The sequence below is a fragment of the Saccostrea cucullata genome, unplaced genomic scaffold, assembly GCF_032062105.1.
Source record: "Saccostrea cucullata isolate Sc308-1 unplaced genomic scaffold, CSIRO_AGI_Scuc_v1 ctg502, whole genome shotgun sequence".
Classification (NCBI taxonomy): domain Eukaryota; kingdom Metazoa; phylum Mollusca; class Bivalvia; order Ostreida; family Ostreidae; genus Saccostrea; species Saccostrea cuccullata.
In genome coordinates this window covers 220,385-239,139 of record NW_026937360.1, presented here as the reverse complement: position 1 = coordinate 239,139, position 18,755 = coordinate 220,385, and the positions used below count along the sequence as shown (strand labels likewise).

The window sequence follows — 18,755 nt, the reverse complement described above, 5'->3', positions numbered from 1 at the left end:
ACTATATCAGTGAAGTTTTCCAAAGTCGTTTGATTTTAAATACATGTATTAAGCCAATTCTATTTTCTACTTTTCTTTACAGTTGACTTTAACATTTATTAATTTCCCTTTGTCAGCTTAACTCTATATTTTATGACTACAGTATCTAACATTATGTATGTATTTTCATCTTCCATGGCCAATTTTTCTGAAATGCAGATGTGGGACACAATAGTTTAAAGGCAATCGAAGGTTTAAAGTTTTTAAGACAGAACTACAAAGGTACTAAAAATTTTCTTCAAAACGCAAGAGAATGTGATCGGGGAATTTTATAACGAGGTTGAAGATTGTCTTTTCAATGCAACATAAAGAAACAATTTTATATAAAAGACTAATATTTCATTTAATATGTTCAGTAGTATAGATGAACAAAATATTGAAATAATTTGCCCGGTCCCCTGAATTTTAATATTTAGAGTAGGCTGTATGTGTAAAAAAAAAACAACGAGCATTTGATTATATCAACAAAAATGTGAAAGTCAACTTTTGTAATTCTTTTTGGAAAAAGATATTTCTATTATATTGTTTACCTGTTGATGCAAGGGACTCTAAAACTTTTCCAATTTTTGAGATAGTGTCTGTATTCAAAATCAGAAAACTCTCCTTTCCATTCAGAATCTGCAGCTCTTCCTCTTTGCATAAGTAAAAAGTATTTTGAGGCCAATTCCTTTCTATTTGCAAAGTTCCATATTTCCCATTTTGCAGAGGTAGTAACTCTATTCCATCTAAATCTGAAAGACGTCCATCACTACAAATGTAGACAAGAAGATGGCTTTTACTATTGACACCTAATTGTTTGTAAGTAGGGTCTCCTCTAAGAAGATTTCTGGTTTCTTTGGGATTTGTACACTTTAAATGAACATTGCTATCACAATCTCTCCAGTAATAAAAGAGGTCTTCATGTTCTTTCAAAATTACGACCTTTTTTGTACATTTTTGATAAAGTTCTGTGACAATTTTTTTCTCCTCTTCCTGGGTGTTCTCTGCAAAGACGGCAAAATATGCTTCTTTAGTATGAATCCAATTTCTACTCTCAAGACAGGGAATTTGGGACTCAAGTAGATGCTGGTGTATTTTTTCTCCAACACATGCCCAATGACTTCTTACTGTTGACATTCTTGGGATGTGATGATAAAGCATTTCCAGGTATCTCCCCTTCAACTCGGATCCAAACCTATCACTTTGCCACGACTGAAGAAATTCCACGTAAACCACAGGTAAAATTTCTTGTACCACTAGTACATTCCAGAGCATGTCATTTTCTAAATGTGAGTGGCTTATATTTTGATCATGCGATGGCCATTTAAGATGCTGTCTGTTACTGTCAAGAGCAAAGAATCCATTAACGTGAAGAGGTAATCCAGTAGAACTTTCATCTTCAAATGGGAGAGGCAGGAAGCAAAATAACTGACTGCACTGAATAGGTTTGTCAAGTCTGGCTGCAACTCCAATATATGGTCTGTATTTAGATCGCCGATTTCTGATGAGATTTGAAAGCTCTTTATTCATACTTCCTGCATGGAAATATTGAACTATGAACCATACCTGGAGGGTCTCTATTCCATTCATCCTGATCTTGTATGTAACTATACTTTTCAACCATACTGGGTCGCACTGACTGATCCATCTATCATCTTCTGCCATATTTATCTCAATGTCTTTGATTTTTTCCTTATAGCACTGCCTTTCATTTCTAGTTTCCTCTGCACAGCTTTGATCAATAGCAATAGTACACTCAGATTCACAACTATCATTCTCAATTTTGTATATTCCGATTTCTTCAATCGATGTTAAAAACAAGAGCTCAGAGCTCATCTCTTCTTTAAAAGACTTGAACAGATCTTCCACTTTTTCGGGTGAATATGTATTTTCTGACAATTGTGATGGTGATTTTCTAAGGGGAAACCAGAAAAATGTCCCTTTGAACTCCCCATTTCTGGCTGTCTGTTCATTAATTCCAAAGAGATTGTACAATGGTTCGAGTCCCCTTGAACCACACACATTTGAATGCACATAATTTGCTATTGGGGCAATACTGCAAACTTTGTTTGGATCCTGAAGCTCAGACAAGGGGTCGATGAACAGAATTTTGGCTCCACTGATAACACAAATTGTATCTAAAAAGAATTTTTTTTTTTCAAAATTCATGTGTCTTGTTCTCAACCAAACTGAACATTTCAGACATGAGGCCATTGGGCCACATCGCTCACCTGAGCACTAAGGGTATGAAAAAATAGAAAATGGCTTTTTATTGTAAAGTTTAAATCAAAAAGTAGTCCCATGACCAACCATGGTTTTGCTATTTTTTAGAAAATGATTTTAAAGAATTGTCCTATATATATATCTTTAAAAACTTTGGTCGGCCATTTTGGCCCCGCCCTACCCCTGGGGGTCATGATTTAAACAAATTTGAATCTACACTACTTGAGCATGATTCCATATAAATATGATGAATAATGGCTTTGTAATTCTTGAGAAGATCTTTAAAGAATTTTCCTATATATTTCTATGTAAAACTTTGGTCGGCCATTGTGGCCCCTCCCTACCCCCGGTGGTCATAATATGAACAAACTTGAATCTACACTACCTGAGAATGTTTCCATATAAGTATGATCAATTATGGCTTTGTTATTCTTGAGAAGAAGATTTTAAAAAAAATTTCATATACATTTCTATGTAAAACTTTGATTGGCCATTGTGGCCCCGCCCTACACCCAGGGGTCATGATTTGAACAAGCTTGAATCTACAATACCTGATGATGGTTCCCCATAAGTTTCATTTTCCTGGCACAGTGGTTCTTGAGAATATAGCACCAAATTTTCATTTATTCCCAATTACCTCCCCTTGAATGAGGGTGTGGCCCTTCATTTGAACAAACTTGAATCCCTTTCACCCAAGAATGCTTTATTGCAAGTTTGGTTGAAATTGGACCAGTGGTTCTTGAGAAGGAGTCAAAAATGTGAAAGTTTACAGACAGACAGCTAGACAGACAGATGGACGCCGGACAAAATGTGATTAGCCTTCGGCTCAGGTGAGCCAAAAAGTGGATTCTATGTGGGTTAATATACTTGTAGCCCTCTGCTCCTTAAAAGTAATTGGACTCTCGGCTCCATTACTTTTAAGGAATGGAGCTCTACTCATACATTAACCCTTACAAAGTGTATGCATGCCAGCATTAAAAAAAATTTAATTTTTAGTGAAAAGTATCATAAGTGGGAATATGTAAAAATTGGTTAAAATATATATAATTCTGATGCAAAAAGTTCAAATGGAATTGCTACCTTATAAAATACTCAAATTGTGAATATCAGGGAGAGCATTTAATGTGTACGTGTACAATAAAGAAAATGCCTGAATACATGAAAAGTTTTTGCCCTTGGAAAAATTTTTAAATATTGAATAATTGAAAAAAATATAAATTATACATTTTTATAATTCTTTGGGACTTTTACTTTACAATTATTTGCATTACACCTTTTGAAGAGCATTTGTCCCAAAGATATTGTTTTAAGAGGTGCATTGACACAGATTTGAAGTTAATATTTTCTCAAATTTTCTGTATATTATTATGACTTTTATATTGCAATAGCATTTTACAATTATACCTCTATTGATAATACTTGAATTAGATTGGCTGGAAAGAAAACTTTCAAACACAACGACTCCAAATGGTAGTTTTCTGAGCAAAAACGACCTTGGAAAAATTGCAAGTGGTATATAATGACCCGGTCATTATACATGTGATTAATGACTGCTAAATAATGAACTCTTATTAATAATCAAAAATTCCTTTTTGAGTGAAGTTAATGCATAAAATAATAATTATTCGAGAAAAACAACACGTTTTTAAAATTTTGCATGGTTTGTGTTGCATTACCATACAGAATACAGTAAAATTTTATCGTTAACTTAAATGGTTTACTCATTTCAAAAATATTGTTACAATTCAGTTCAATGGAATGTAGAAGCCATTCTTAGGCCTTTTAAAAAGTTGAATTCTGTGTTAGATTTTGACTGTCACAGTAGAGGAAAAGTAATCGCTAGTTATAACAAGGTATTTTGCTATCAACCAAATATTGTTTTAATCGGTAAATCATGATGCAAAAACTTACACGACTTGCAGTCGTCAATGTAAACAACTTCACTATATGAAGCGTAACGAATCCCGATCCCGATCAAAGAAAGAATTGATTACAGTTGGAGATTCATACTTTTCAATATATATCGGTATAATAAAACAATCGATTACCCCTTGTGAGTTCAACATGGTGAAATAAGGACCCTCAACCTGGCCCACTCGATGACCTGCCCTGACCTCGGCCACTACCCAGCCTCGATCAGGTCAGGTCACCTCGTGGGCCAGGTCTCGGGTCCTTATTTCACCATATTGACCACAAAAGGGGTAATTAATTGTATAATAATAAATATCTCATTTCATCTTGAAGTTCTAGTAACTTCAAATTTCTGGTCAAATTTGATTGACATGTGCATGCACTTTCACAAATTATAATTTTATTCTTAATACCCAAGAAAATGACAATTTTGTTGTGCATTAATGAACAAGAGGCCTACGGGCCTTATAGGTCACCTGAGTATCGTGCAACAACTTTCAAACAATTAAAATTGGTTCGTGTTTTAAGGATTTCCATCCCTAATGGGACCTAATTCCCTACCCTTAATTGTCTGTCAAGTACATAATACACTGATATTATATTAAAGCATTTTATAGCGGAAAAGGATTGCTCGCGAGAAAGTTTTAAAAATGTCATTAATTAAGCAGTAGTTAATTAAAAAAGACTGCATTGAAGTCTATGGGGGAAAGTGGTTTTTTTTTCAAAATAAAAATTCAAATAATTTGAATACCAATAAATCCTGCGGTGGAAAGATGCATTTAAACATTAACAAATAGGCCCATAGAAATAAAAACAATTTTTTTAGGAAAAATTTTTTTAATTGTTTTTTTTATTAAAAGCTTAAAAATAGTAGTCCCATGACCAATTTCAAGGTTTGCTATTCATAAATTTTAAAGAATTTTCCCATATATATTTATATGTAAAACTTTGAAATATGATTTGAACAAACTTGAATCTACAATGCCTACATGCTCATATTATGTCAATTATGGCTTTGCATTCTTGATTTTTAAAGAATTTTCCTATATATTTCTATGTAAAACTTTGGTCCCATTAGGGATTGAATACAAACTTAAACACTAGAGGCTTCATATAAATTCACAATTCACAATTTTGAAAGAACCATTTTTATCATATATTATAAAACTTTGCATGCTTATTTATTTACCTAATACCCAGATGGGGTCATGATTGAACAAACTTGAATCTTCACTACCTGAGGATGTTTCCCCTTAAGTTTCATCTTTCCTGGCACAGTGGTTCTTGAGAAGAAGATTTTTAAAGCATGCCACCAAATTTTCATTAATTCCCAATTATCTCCCCTTGAGTGAGGGCTTGACCCTTTATTTGTACAAACTTGAATCCCATTTACCCAAGGATACTTTGTGGCAAGTTTGGTTGAAAGAGCGGATTTCAAAGTCAAAATGTGAAAAGTTTACAGACAGACATTTTCAGAAATTAAAAACCCCTACAAAATGTATCATAAGTCAGTGCTCAGCCTTCTGTATCAGGTGAGCTAAAAATAAGGAATGACAATTAAAAACAATTTTTTTACCTGCTAAATTTTTTTAATTTATTTTTTTTATTAATTAAAAAAATGGGGGATAACTCTTACCAGAATTCAAGGTCATAAATTAGGACACATCCCATTATACATAATAATAGTAATAAATGGGAAATATGTCTAAAAAAAACTGAGTATTCAATGCCTACATATCAGTTATGTATTCAACTTCACTGAATTTGTTCCCATTAGGGATTGAATACCTTAAACCAGAGGCCATGAAATTCACAATTCACAATTTTGAAAGAGGCACCATTGCTTATCATAATTATAAACTTAGCATGCTTACTCTATTTACCTAATACCCAGATGTAGATCAGAGTAACAAAGAGAAAACGCTGAGTGACTTCCACTTTATAACCAGTTGTGCACCTCATCCCAAAGGAACCACCAACCCTGGGTACACATATTTCGAAATTTTGCAAATTTTATCATAAAATGATTGATCAATACTAAAGAGCAGATTTCAAAGCATTAATTTATTTTCAGACTATATGAACCACCCCCCACCCCACCCCCCCTGCCCGACCAGTGGGCATATTAAAAAAATAACCATTTTGCTAGATGCACCTTTCTTCATCATAAATATAACTAGAACTGTCCAAACGGGACAAAATACCCCCCGCTGGATTTTTCAGAGCTACGTTTTTCCATAATAAAGATATGTATCAAACACGAATTATGAAATTTTTCTAACAGTGACCTTGAACTTCCCCAAATGACCTTGGGTCAAGGTCATGACACACCCTTGGGTCATGGGCAATCTTTGTGTGATATGAGAACCTACCAAGTTTATCCATAAGAAAGATATGGACCGGACAGGAATTATGAAATTTTTCTTCCAGTGACCTTGAACTTCCCCAAATGACCTTGGGTCAAGATCATGACACACCATTGGGTCATGGGCAATCTTTGTGTTAAATGAGAACCTACCAAGTTTATCCATAAGAAAGATATGGACCAGACACAAATTATGAAATTTTTCTTCCAGTGACCTTGAACTTTCCCAAATGACCTTGGGTCAAGGTCATGACACACCCTTGCATCATGGGCAATCTTATTGTGAAATGAGAACCTACCAAGTTTATCCATAAAAATATGTATCAAACATGAATTTTGTAATTTTTCTTCCAGTGACCTTGAACTTCCCCAAATGACCTTAGGTCAAGGTCATGACACACCCTTGGGTCATGGGCAATCTTTGTGTGAAATGAGAATCTACCAAGTTTATCCATAAGAAAGATATGGACCGGACACGAATTATGAAATTTTTCTTCGTGACCTTGAACTTCCCCAAATGACCTTGGGTCAAGGTCATGACACACCCTTGGGTCATGGGCAATCTTAGTGTGGAGTATTTGTCTTGTAAGAAAGATATGGACCGGACACGATTGCAATATAGACGGACAGACGGACAGACAGACAGACAGACAGACAGACGGACAAGGTGGTTCCTATATACACCCCCCAAACTTCATTTGCGGGGGGTATAATTATATACTTCGATCATTGGCATAAAACCCAGGAGCAAAGGAAAAGATTTTCAAAGAATTAATGCATTTTCACTATATAATCAATAGAGCCCCGCCCTAATACCAGAACCCCTGATCCTGGAGCCATAAAATTTACAATTTTGGAAGAGGCACTCTTTCTTAACATAACTATTAACTTAATTAGTTTATTTAATACCCAGAAGCAGAGTAAAAGATTTTCAAAGAATTAATGCATTTCACTATCTGATCAATAGAGCCCCGCCCTAACACCATTACCCCTCACCCTGGGTCCATAAAATTCACAATTTTGGAAGTGGCACTCTTGCTCATCAAAACTATGTGTTTAATTAGTTCATTTAATACCCAGAAGCAGAGAAGAAGATTAAAGAATAAATGCATTTTCACTATATGATCAATAGAGCCCCACATAAAATTCACAATTTTGGTAGAGGAACTCTTGCTCAACATAACTATGTACTTAGTTAGTTTACTTAATACCCAAGAGCAGAGAAGAAGATTTTCAAAGAAATAATGCATTTTCACTATATAATCTATATAGCCCGCCCTAGCACAAAAAACCCTGACCCTGGGGCCACGAATTTCACAATTTTTGTAGAGGACTCAATGCTCATTATATTCATGCCAATAGTTTGCCTGCTTGATGTCCAGGAGTAAAGAAGAAGATTTTTAAAGATTGCAATAATTTTGGTGGTTTTGGCCCCATCCCTCAGGCCCCAGGGGGGCGGGGACCAAAAAATTCACAATTTTTGTTCCCCTTCACCCATTAATGCTGTATACCAAATTTGGTTGAAATTGGTTCAGTGGTTTCAGAGAAGAAGCTGAAAATGTTCAAATGTTAACACAGGACGGACGACGAACGATGGACGACGGACAAAAACAGATAGCAATAGGTCACCTGAGTTACTCAGGTGACCTAGAAATATTTAAAACTATAATTCAGAGAACTCAGACTTGATATTTTCGAAATTAAAAACCCCTCACTAGTATCATAAGTCTGTGCTCAGTGTTCTGTATGGAGTTTAATTAACAAACTGAATACACCCATCGATGAAACATAAACTGGTTTTGTAAACAGGGCATGAGCTCTGTAGTTGTTAATTATTTATTTATTATGAGCATGGACTGACAATACACTTTGAGCATGTTTTCCTTTCAAACATTTTTGCTCTGAATTTTTAAGATTATAGCTAAGAAATAAATATCAGAGATTCACAACTCCGCCATAAGCATGTTAACTTTGTTTAACAAAATATGTGACGGTTTTGGTACTATCCTAAGCATAACTCTTTATATGAGGGTTGTCCCGTAAAATCTGGGACAAGTTGTCTAGTGTGAAAAATAAACATCACTGCGTTCTGAAATTTTCATTATTATTAAGTACTTATTTTAGTAATATACATAGCAAATTTCAGATAAATATATATAAACAAATTATGAGATTTTATATATATTGTAAAACCTTAATCGCATGGATATAACGTCAAAGTGCCTAAAACAGCGTCATGTTTTATCATTGCTGAAAATGAAGTTGGATGAGTCCAACTTAATTTTAGGAATTTCTTTGATACACATTCTTTAGTCTCCATAAAGAGTCGAAGAACCAATTGGTATCCTCATGCGATCTTCTGAAGATTTATTAGTAAGTTACAGACAATTTTCTCACCATCATTCACCTAAGAGAAAATCTCATATCGGCGGTCTACTGTGACACCGTCTTTTGCTATTACATTAGGAGTTTGTCAGTATGTTTTGTACTCCCCAGGGACTCGATCAAAAAAGTCTTCGCTAAGAAAACTCCCATTTCATTTGTATACTTAAGATATGGTGATATTTTTATAATCTTTTATCTTCTATGGTCATTTCATGTCACTAAAGGTCTCATTACAACATCGAAATAAAACTGAACTGCATGCTCTCCGGTGCGCCGTAACGTCATAAAACATCGCCATTTTTTTTGTGTGTTGTGTGTAACCACTTTCCATTTCGAATGCTCGAGAAACTGCCAAAAGTTAACAAAATGCCTTAAAATTTTTACAAAGACTACAAAATTGATTGTGGAATTGAATTAGGATAATTTTAATTCAAATCATATGTATTTAAACTTTTATTATGAATTCAAACTTGTGTAATCTTTAATAAAACCTTGGTATTTTGACCATGCGCCATAGGACAATACCCCGTACATATTCAAGCATAATAAAATCTTTATTTTTGCCTATATTTTATGAAAAAAATTATCATGCACATAAATATGATAAATAAAAATTTACTGAAATTTTCAGCTTAGTGCGCCCATTACTTTTCGAGAAAAATGTTTTGTCCACAATTTTATGGGACAACCCTCGTATGTCTTGTATTTCATTAAAAGTAGAATTAATATTAATATTACCATATTTGGATGTATGCTTTGTAAAGTTTTAATGATCTTTAAAAGCAAATTAGGAAAATAAAAAAGGTTAATGATCAACAGTCAGCTAAACTGTGGCAATAGGGTCCACCAAGAGTCACCTGTTGTAATTGTGGATTTTCTCCTTTTTTATTGTGTTACATACAAACATTCAAAACAAGAGGCCCATGGGCCACATTGCTCACCTGAGGAATGTAGCTAGGAAAAAGGCAGAAGGCAGAAAAGTTTTAACCTAATAGTGGTCTGAACCAATCATTTAAGGGGAGAGGGTATGATATGAACAAACTTGACATTAACTACTTGACATTAAACTCTACATTAACTAAGGATGCTTGCATATTTCTTTGACTACCTGTGGCTCTATTGCCCTTTACATTTGAACTTACAATGTGGCCCGGCCCTACCCCCAGGGGTCATGACTTGAAAAAAACTTCAATCTACACTACCTGAGAATGCTTCCATTTGAATATGGCTAATCATGGCTTTGGCATTCTTCAAAAGAAGATTTTTGAACAAACTTGAATCTACACTACCTGAGGATGCTTGCACATAAATATGATCATGGCTTTGCTATTCGTGAGAAGAAGATTTTTTTAATTTTCTATGTATTTCAATGTAAAATTTTGATCTGCCATTCTGCCCCCCCCCCTACCCCTTGGGGTCATGATTTGAACAAAATTGAATCTAAACTACGTGAGGGTGCTTCCATATAGATATGATTAATCATGCCTAAATTAATTGCTATTCTTGAAAAGAAGATTTTAAAAAAATTTTTTTTTATATATTTCTATGTAAAACTTTGATCTGCCATTGTGGCCTGCCCTATACTCAGGGGTCATGATTAAAGAACAAACCTTAATCTCCACTTCCTGAGGATGGTTCCATATAAATATGAACATTCATCTTTGCTATCCCTGTATATTTCTATGTAAAACTTTGATCGGCCTTTGTGGCCCAGCTCTACCTCCAGGGCTCATGATTTGAACGAACTTGAATCTACACTACTTGAGGATGCTTCCCTATAAGTTTCATCTTTCTTGGCACAGTGGTTCTTGAGAAAAAGATTTTTTAAAACATTTCACCAAAGAACTATATGCGGTATATTGCATATACTTGCCTCCACAAAAGTCAAATTTTGAAAACTTCCTGAAATGTGCTGAATTCAATAAATTGTAAGAGTAATATAAATTAACAGAACATATTATAGTTTCAAAGCAGTTTATTCACAATTTTAGATTTAAAGTATGACGTCACAAACTAGTCCGATTTTATAACCTTTTTCAGAAAGAGGACAAAATGGACAAAATTTCATCAATTTTAGCTTTAAAATTTATAGAGCCCTGTATATTTCATTGATATTATCATTCTACACATTATATCAAAATATTTGTGATCCTGAACACACATGCGCTCGGTGACTTTTACTCAAAATATCGACGAAATATGTACATTTTTCTGTAGAATTCATTAAAAACTGAAAATTACGTCATGTTTGTGACGTCATTACGTACATATGACGTCATTACTTATGGAAATATTCAGTGCTTTGAAGTCAGCATATACTCCCCTGTTTAAGAACTTAATTAAATATACCTCCATCAAAGTTTGATTTAGGGGGCAAATATTGGTTATTACCGAATAAAGTTCTTTTCACTATTTCTTAATTATCTTCCCTTAAATAAGGGTGTGGCCCTTCATTTGAACAAACTTGAATCCCATTCACCTAAGGATACTTTGTGCCAAGTTTGGTTGAAACTGGTATAGAGGTTCTTGAGAAAAAGTCAAAAATGTGAAAAGTTAACGACGACGACAGACAACGGACAAATTTTGATCAGAAAACCTCACAAGAGCCTTTGGCTCAAGTGAGCTAGAAATAATATATTGATAATTTGTTAATATAAATTTTAAAATCACTTTGTAATCCCTGATAATTTTAAAGCTTCATGTGATTTCAGTTGCAGGAGATTTGAAAAATTAAACAATAGGGAATGCGAGATCAAACGAATCTCTGCTATTTATACATGTATCTCTGATTATAGTTTGAATATTTTTCATTAATACACAACAAAATTGCCACTTTTAGTATGTTTTAGTATTTTGTTGATGCCACTATAGGTGCCTGTTTCCATTAAATTGTATTCTGACACTTCTCATTCTATATGATACTAATTTAAGTAATCAGGTACTAAATAAATGTATAAACATTTCCAGACATACAAATGTGTTGGGACAATTTGGAAGGATTTTTTCATATGTAACTTATTTTAGATAAACACTTCATCTCATTATTTTTAAGAGATTAATAAAACATTAGGCATAGTCATAAAATATGTTTGACAAATATTTTAAAATCAATTACCAAGCATAATAACCAAGATTTAACTTCAACATAGTTATTCAGTTAGAATGAAGAGTTATTGCCCTTTAAACAGAGTGCAATGTATGATAATAGAATGATTCTTTAACATTATGTTGAATATTTTGTGTATTATATTTATGTCTTCAAAGTTAAAAATATATATGTTTTGAGATGATATATTAAATAACTTGGCTTATGTATTTATGGTATTTGCAAGTCTTTCTTTTTTTTAAAACTTTTAATTAATCATAGGGTTATATTGAAATTACAATCTATAATTATAAACATTAATGAACCCTAACAGTGTCTTTGTCCAATACATGTCAGCATTGACTTCTGTGATTTTGATTCATTAATTTTCCATTTGCCATTTTACTGTACCTGCATGTATTTCTTTTTTCAAGTACAGTGCACATTGGAACTAATAATTTATATTTTAAGAATACATGCCAATTTTCTTGTTTTTTTTTCTATAGACATGATGCACTTCACCTGTTATGTGAAATACGGACTTGAATCCAATCCCAAACTTCCCAACTTTAAGTGGATCGTCTTGTTTGTTGCTCTTCCTGACCATAGTGATTCCTTCCCAGTCACCCTCTTCAAAGATTGAGTCATTGTAAAAGCATAGAGCAGGGCCCTGAAACATGTACAGATAAACCAGTGCAAGTATCATTGAATAAAATGAAGTTAAAGCACATGGGCTATTTTGGCCATTAATTATACATTTTTTTTTAAATTACGAGATGACTGAACTAAATAATATTCAGCGTTTAATTATTCATGCAATGAAACAAACTTCTCTGTTTGCACTCTGTAAAGCTTGGACTAGATGATTTCTGGAGAAAAATGTTTGGAAAAGAGTTCAAAGCAATATATTTACATTTGCAAATGTTTTCCTTTATATAACACTACCGAAAGCAATGCGTATCTATAACTGTATAAATACAGGTACATGGTCAAGAGGTCATAGATGTGCGTATGGATAAACGTTCGAGTCATTTTTCAGTGACATCATAAAGGGTCGACGCACATTGAGTTGATTACATATATACCGTTGGGTTTGAAAAATAATGCATTTCACACGTTAAAAGTCACAATCAGGCAAATATAAAGTATGAATAAGTCACAAATGTAAATATAAGTAATAAGGTATCATTTTAAAACATCTATCGGGCTATAAATACGGGTTGGTACGAGATTAAATTCATCATAAAGCCCTTCGGTCTTTATGGAATTTAATCTCATGACTAACCCGTATTTATATCCTGATAAATGTTAAAAAATGATACCTTATTTCTTAAAAATTTCTACTGATATTACTGCCATGATTCAAAGTTTAGACTCACAGACAGATACCGCCTATATGGATCTGGTAGATTGTCTGATTTGGACGAGGGACAAAACCCCATTTTGACCACATGGGCACCAGCATCCTCTGCATTTTGTAACAGCTCCTACAAAAGTGAAGCTTATTACTGTAATTAAAGGAATAAAATTCACAAAATTTTACTGACACTCAAAATTATATTTTCAAGAAAATTTAAATCAAACAGGTTGAGTAAGAAGTAATTGTTTTAAAATTACTAAAATCTGCATGTATACAATCATGTAGTTTATGCTAAAAATTAAATTCAGCAATATTTATCTTAGCTAGTGTATACATTAGTGTTCAATAATTTTACAAAATGTGTATCAGTGTATTCCTCCATATAAAGTTTTAGCATGGCAATCACTTCATTGGATCAGTGATACACAGGAGATATAGTCTGTTATATAGAGTATATACATGTATGGTATATGAGAAGAGCCAATTCTGGCCCCCTAAAAATCAACATTTTAGAATGACATTCAGATATGTTTGATATTTATTTTGTAGAAGAGATTATGTTAGAAATATTTCCAATATAATTATATTTTTCACATATATATACACTCACAAGCTGTAAATGACATGAGAAATAATAGTAATTTTTGCTATCCAACAAAAAGCCAAAAATATGCCTTTTTCTTGTTAATTTTCTTATGGGAAACAAAGAGCGCAGTGTAGAACATACATAATTTTTCTGTCACTAATTAGTATTGGATAGATACATCTTTGGTAAAAATATAAAGCTTGTTCTAGGCTGCGCTCTATATTTTCTGGAAGAAAAACTGCTTGTAAATAAGTCGTTCTACACAAAATATGTTAAAATGGCGGGAAAACATGATTTGTATGATGTCATATTTCTAAAATAATGGCATTTTGATCAAAATGAAAATGACCAATAAATGTCGCATATATTGCTGCACAAATTAAAGCTATAAATAAAGTAAAATTAAGATATTCATTTTAAGGGGCCAATTAAGATACTTATTATATGTTACTCTTTAAATTTGTGTTCATAATAATTTAAATATATGCACAATTATGTTTGTCTTTTAAGGTAGACATAAAATAATATGTTCATCTAGATCGAATTACCGGTATTACTTTAACTTGAAGTAAATAAATTAACCTTTGGAATAAAATGCAATAAAATTATCACTTTGCGTGTCTCTCTCTCTTACCTTGATGATTTGCTCATTATCGGGATACTCGTGAAGTATACTCTGCAGCTCGTCGAGAAGGGTGTTCCGCTTGAATGCATGGTGCTGCATTCCTATGATGCATAGATTAAGAAATCAAAATTAGAGAAACAACTTAATAAATATGAATGTAAAAACTGTCGGCATTTAATTATTTTCCAAAGATGATTATATATATAAATTGTGCACACAAAATAAATATCTTCATTAACGTACACATTTATGGTTTTTTTAATGATTGGTTTCAGGCAGACAACTTTGTCATAAATGAAATGATTTTGTTTGTTTGTTTGCATGTTGTTAAAGTCCCTCTTGGGGAATTTTATGCGTCTGGGGATCGATCTGGGAAATACATGTCTGCTACATGTATATTGTTTTTATCCTGTCTGTTGTCAACTTTAACCTTCACCATAACTTTTGAGCCATGCGAGATAGAGACTTCATAATTAGTATGCATACTTCACTAATTAGGCTCTTTCAAATGATAACAGATCAATGACCTTGTGACTTTGACTGTGACCTATATGCTAAAAATATCTTTTCAAACTTTTGCCATTAACTTAATTTGAACCATAGGTTATAGAGACTTCATATTTAGTATGCATATTCCACTCATTATGTTCATTCAAATGATGTCAAGGTCAATGACCATGTGACCTTGACTGTGATCTATATGCTAAAAATAGTTTTTTTTTAACTTTGTTTCCACAGAGCGCATTAGTGGTTCATGTGATACACATCTTATTCACTATGGAGATGCCATCACTTGTCCTATACTCGGCACTGAGACAAGAAACCTTGGTTTAGCCCGTCTCATTCGAAGGACTGGTCACCAAGTCCCAGACAGCTGGATTCTAACCGAAACATATTTAAGGATCAACTCCTTCCTTCACAACTCTAGATAAGACACTCTAACCACTATGTCATGCCAGAATGAAGTTTCCTTTATAAGTTTCATCTTTTTTGACCAAGTAAATTTTAATAAGATTTTTTAATTATACTACCAAATTTTCAATAAAGCTTAATCTTCTCCCTTTAAAAGTAAGAGCGGCCCTTCTTTTAAACAATCTTGAATCTCCTTTACTTAAGATTTCTTTCTGGCAGCCACAAGGTTGGTTGAATTATTTTGGTTTAGTGGTTCTGACTAAAAGTCAAAAATGTTAAAGAGTTGACATCTAAATTGATGGTCAGATGCATACAGGTATGGACAGCTAGAGGGACAGATGGAAAAATGCAATGAGAAAAACTCAAGCTTTCTGAATCAGCTTATGCAGCTGAGCTAAAAAAGTTCATAGAAACTTAATTTTTTATCAATGCTTTATACATGTAAACTCTTCAACCAAAAGAGCCAAAAAACTACTCCCTGCCATAACTTTAAAAATCCAACACTGAATAATTTAAACAATTAAATTTAATTTAATATCAATCTAAAGTGGCTTTAAGATAAATATCAACAAAACTGACATTAAAATTACTAAAATTATATTATTAAAATGTTCATAAAAAAATTATTATGTCCTCAATTAGAACAATTCAATTTTGATTACAAGATTATTGATCTAAAATTCAAAATACCTGGCACATCAGATCCAATTGATGCCATAATCAGCTTTTTCTAGCAACTTCTCAGTTCTAGCAGTACAGCTTCAACATCCATCTCTATTAAAATTTATAGAAAGAGTCAAGTTTTAAACAATTCATTTTTCATTCAGTGAAACTGACTCAATTTATGGATAGCCTGAAACTGTTCAAAACAAGAGGCCCAGGGGCCACAGCGCTCACCTGAGCACATCGGCTAGGAAAAAGCACATATCAGATCAGAACTGAAAGTTTACTGAAGTGGGAAGGGGGGGCTTGAATTTTAACCCCCCAGGGATTCATGATTTAAACAAACTAGAATCTACACCCATACGAAAGTTCGAGGCACGGTTAAGGCACGGAATCCACACGAGTTTTTAAACAACGGCAGGGGTTTTGCATGTCCAAGACATGGACACGGCTTTTGAGTCTGAAAGTGAGGAATCCCCGCTAACAGAAACCCTGCGGAGGCACGGAATCCATGTCCCTAGGAGACGTTTTTAACTTGGGCGGGTTTTTCTTTAAACTATTTATTTATATCTCACGGTTTTTAACCGAGCATGCTCAATCATAACTTCCTTTATCTGAATATTGAATTGGAGGGATTCATGGTCATGAGCTAAGAATGTGTCTTTTTTACTCTAGTTAAAGGATATTAAACTAATAGATGTCAGTTGGAGTTGTATTTATGTCAGTCTTGGAGGATTTCCTCACTTTTAAACTAAATACAGTAAGTCTAAGATAGAATAAATATTAGTTCATTTTCAATTTTCATGATCTCTCTGTATTTGCAATGTTGATATTGAACATGATGAAACACTGCATCTCTGTTTATTTGAATGACTTTTAAGTTGTACTCTCACCTATTAATCCCCAAATATTTTATGTACCATCACTGTGCTACAAAAAGGTTTATTTAAATTCTTTCTCAGATTGACCAACCTAAGATGAAATTACAATTCCAAGAATTGTATATTATGAATTAAATTCTTAATTAACCAGAAGTCTCTGTTGAGACTGTAGCTCTACTGGTTTATACTTAAAACAAAGGTCTTTTATAGAAAAGTAGCAGTTGTGACTTGAGACTTCAAAACAGGAATCAATAGAAAAATGATCCTTGACACTCAACAAAATAAAAACTGATGCACAGAATTATTGTTGTGTGCCAAGTTATATTAAAATCAGACCAAAACTAAAGGAGGAGTAGCATTTGAGAGAATTTCACAAAAATTTCTATTTTTAGCAACCATGGCAACACTGTTCATCAAAATCAAAAACTGATGCACAGAATTATGTATCTTAGTGTAGTCTACTTGTGTGCCACATTATATTGAAATCAGAACAAAACTGGTGGAGGCCATAATAAAATAAAATTTCACAGAAATTTCTATTTTTAGTAACCATGGCAACACTGTTCATCTAAATCAAAAACCGATGCACAGAATTATGTATCTTAGTTTAATCTACTTGTGTGCCAACTTATATTGAAATCGGACCAAAACTGTAAGAGGAGTAGCATTTTGAAAGAAGTTCACAGAAATTTCTATTTTTAGTAACCATGGCAACACTGTTCATCAAAATCAAAAACCGATGCACAGAATTATGTATCTTACTGTAGTCTACGTCTACTTGTGTGCCAAGTTATATTGAAATCAGACCAAAACTGTAAGAGGAGTAGCATTTTGAAAGAAGTTCACAGAAATTTCTATTTTTAGTAACCATGGCAACACCATACATAGAAATCAAAAACCGATGCACAGAAGTATGTATCTTAGTGTAGTCTACTTGTGTGCCAAGTTATATTGAAATCGGACTAAAACTCTAATAGAAGCAGCATTTTGAAAAATTGTTTACAGACAGACAGACAGACGGACAGCTAGACAGACGGACAAACGACGGACGCATTACTATCACATAAGCTCTTCTGGTCTCTGACCAGTAGAGCCAAAAACTAGTATCTGATTGTAACTGATAAAGCAATCTGAATCTTTAGCAGAAAATAAATCAGGACACATTCATATAAGATGTTCAACTTTTCAAATTCTAAAGCTAAGCATAATGATAATGTAAAGCATTCTGAAGTTTGGTTTCAGTCACCATTTTGGCATCCACAAGCAGTTACATCAGGAGATTCTCTACAGGCCCTGACCTAGATCTAGACAAAAGCACAGATCCCGTGACTCCATATATAGTATGTCACACGGCTTTTTTGACACGGGTTTCCAAAAATTCTGTCTCCATATATGGAAAAGGACACGGGTTTCAGACACGGGTTTACAGAATCCGTGAGTCCATATATGGAAACAAGCACGGCTTTCTGACATGGATTTTGTAAAATCGTGTGATCTCATTTAAAAAATTCGGCCAATATCCCGTGCCGTGTCCGTGCCTCAACCCCTTTCAGGCACGACTTTCCGTACATACTTTACATAGGAGCAGGAATTTTATAAGCACGGGTTTCTGGAACGGAATCCGTGCCTGAGCCGTGTCCAAGCCACCCGGACTGTTTTGTACGGGGACTCACTACCTGAGGATGATTCCATATAAATATTACTAATCATAGCTTTGAAGTACTTGAAAAGAAGATTTTAA

The 18,755-nt window shown here is 33.6% G+C and overlaps 1 protein-coding gene across 2 annotated transcripts in view; it reads right to left on the bottom strand.

Annotated features, from left to right (window-relative positions):
* The window catches only part of LOC134248047 (sacsin-like), a 90,439-nt gene that overhangs the window by 12,731 nt on the left and 58,953 nt on the right, over positions 1-18,755 (bottom strand). The window contains exons 2-6 of one of the 2 annotated variants that reach the window (XM_062730467.1): positions 16,161-16,244; positions 14,568-14,659; positions 13,367-13,474; positions 12,510-12,657; positions 570-2,156 (exon numbers count right to left, since the gene is read on the bottom strand). In XM_062730467.1, the coding sequence (XP_062586451.1) occupies positions 570-2,156; positions 12,510-12,657; positions 13,367-13,474; positions 14,568-14,659; positions 16,161-16,188 (1,963 nt within the window). In that variant the 5' untranslated portion in view covers positions 16,189-16,244. The remainder of the gene's footprint in view (positions 1-569; positions 2,157-12,509; positions 12,658-13,366; positions 13,475-14,567; positions 14,660-16,160; positions 16,245-18,755) is intronic. The other variant, XM_062730468.1, reaches the window with a different exon arrangement.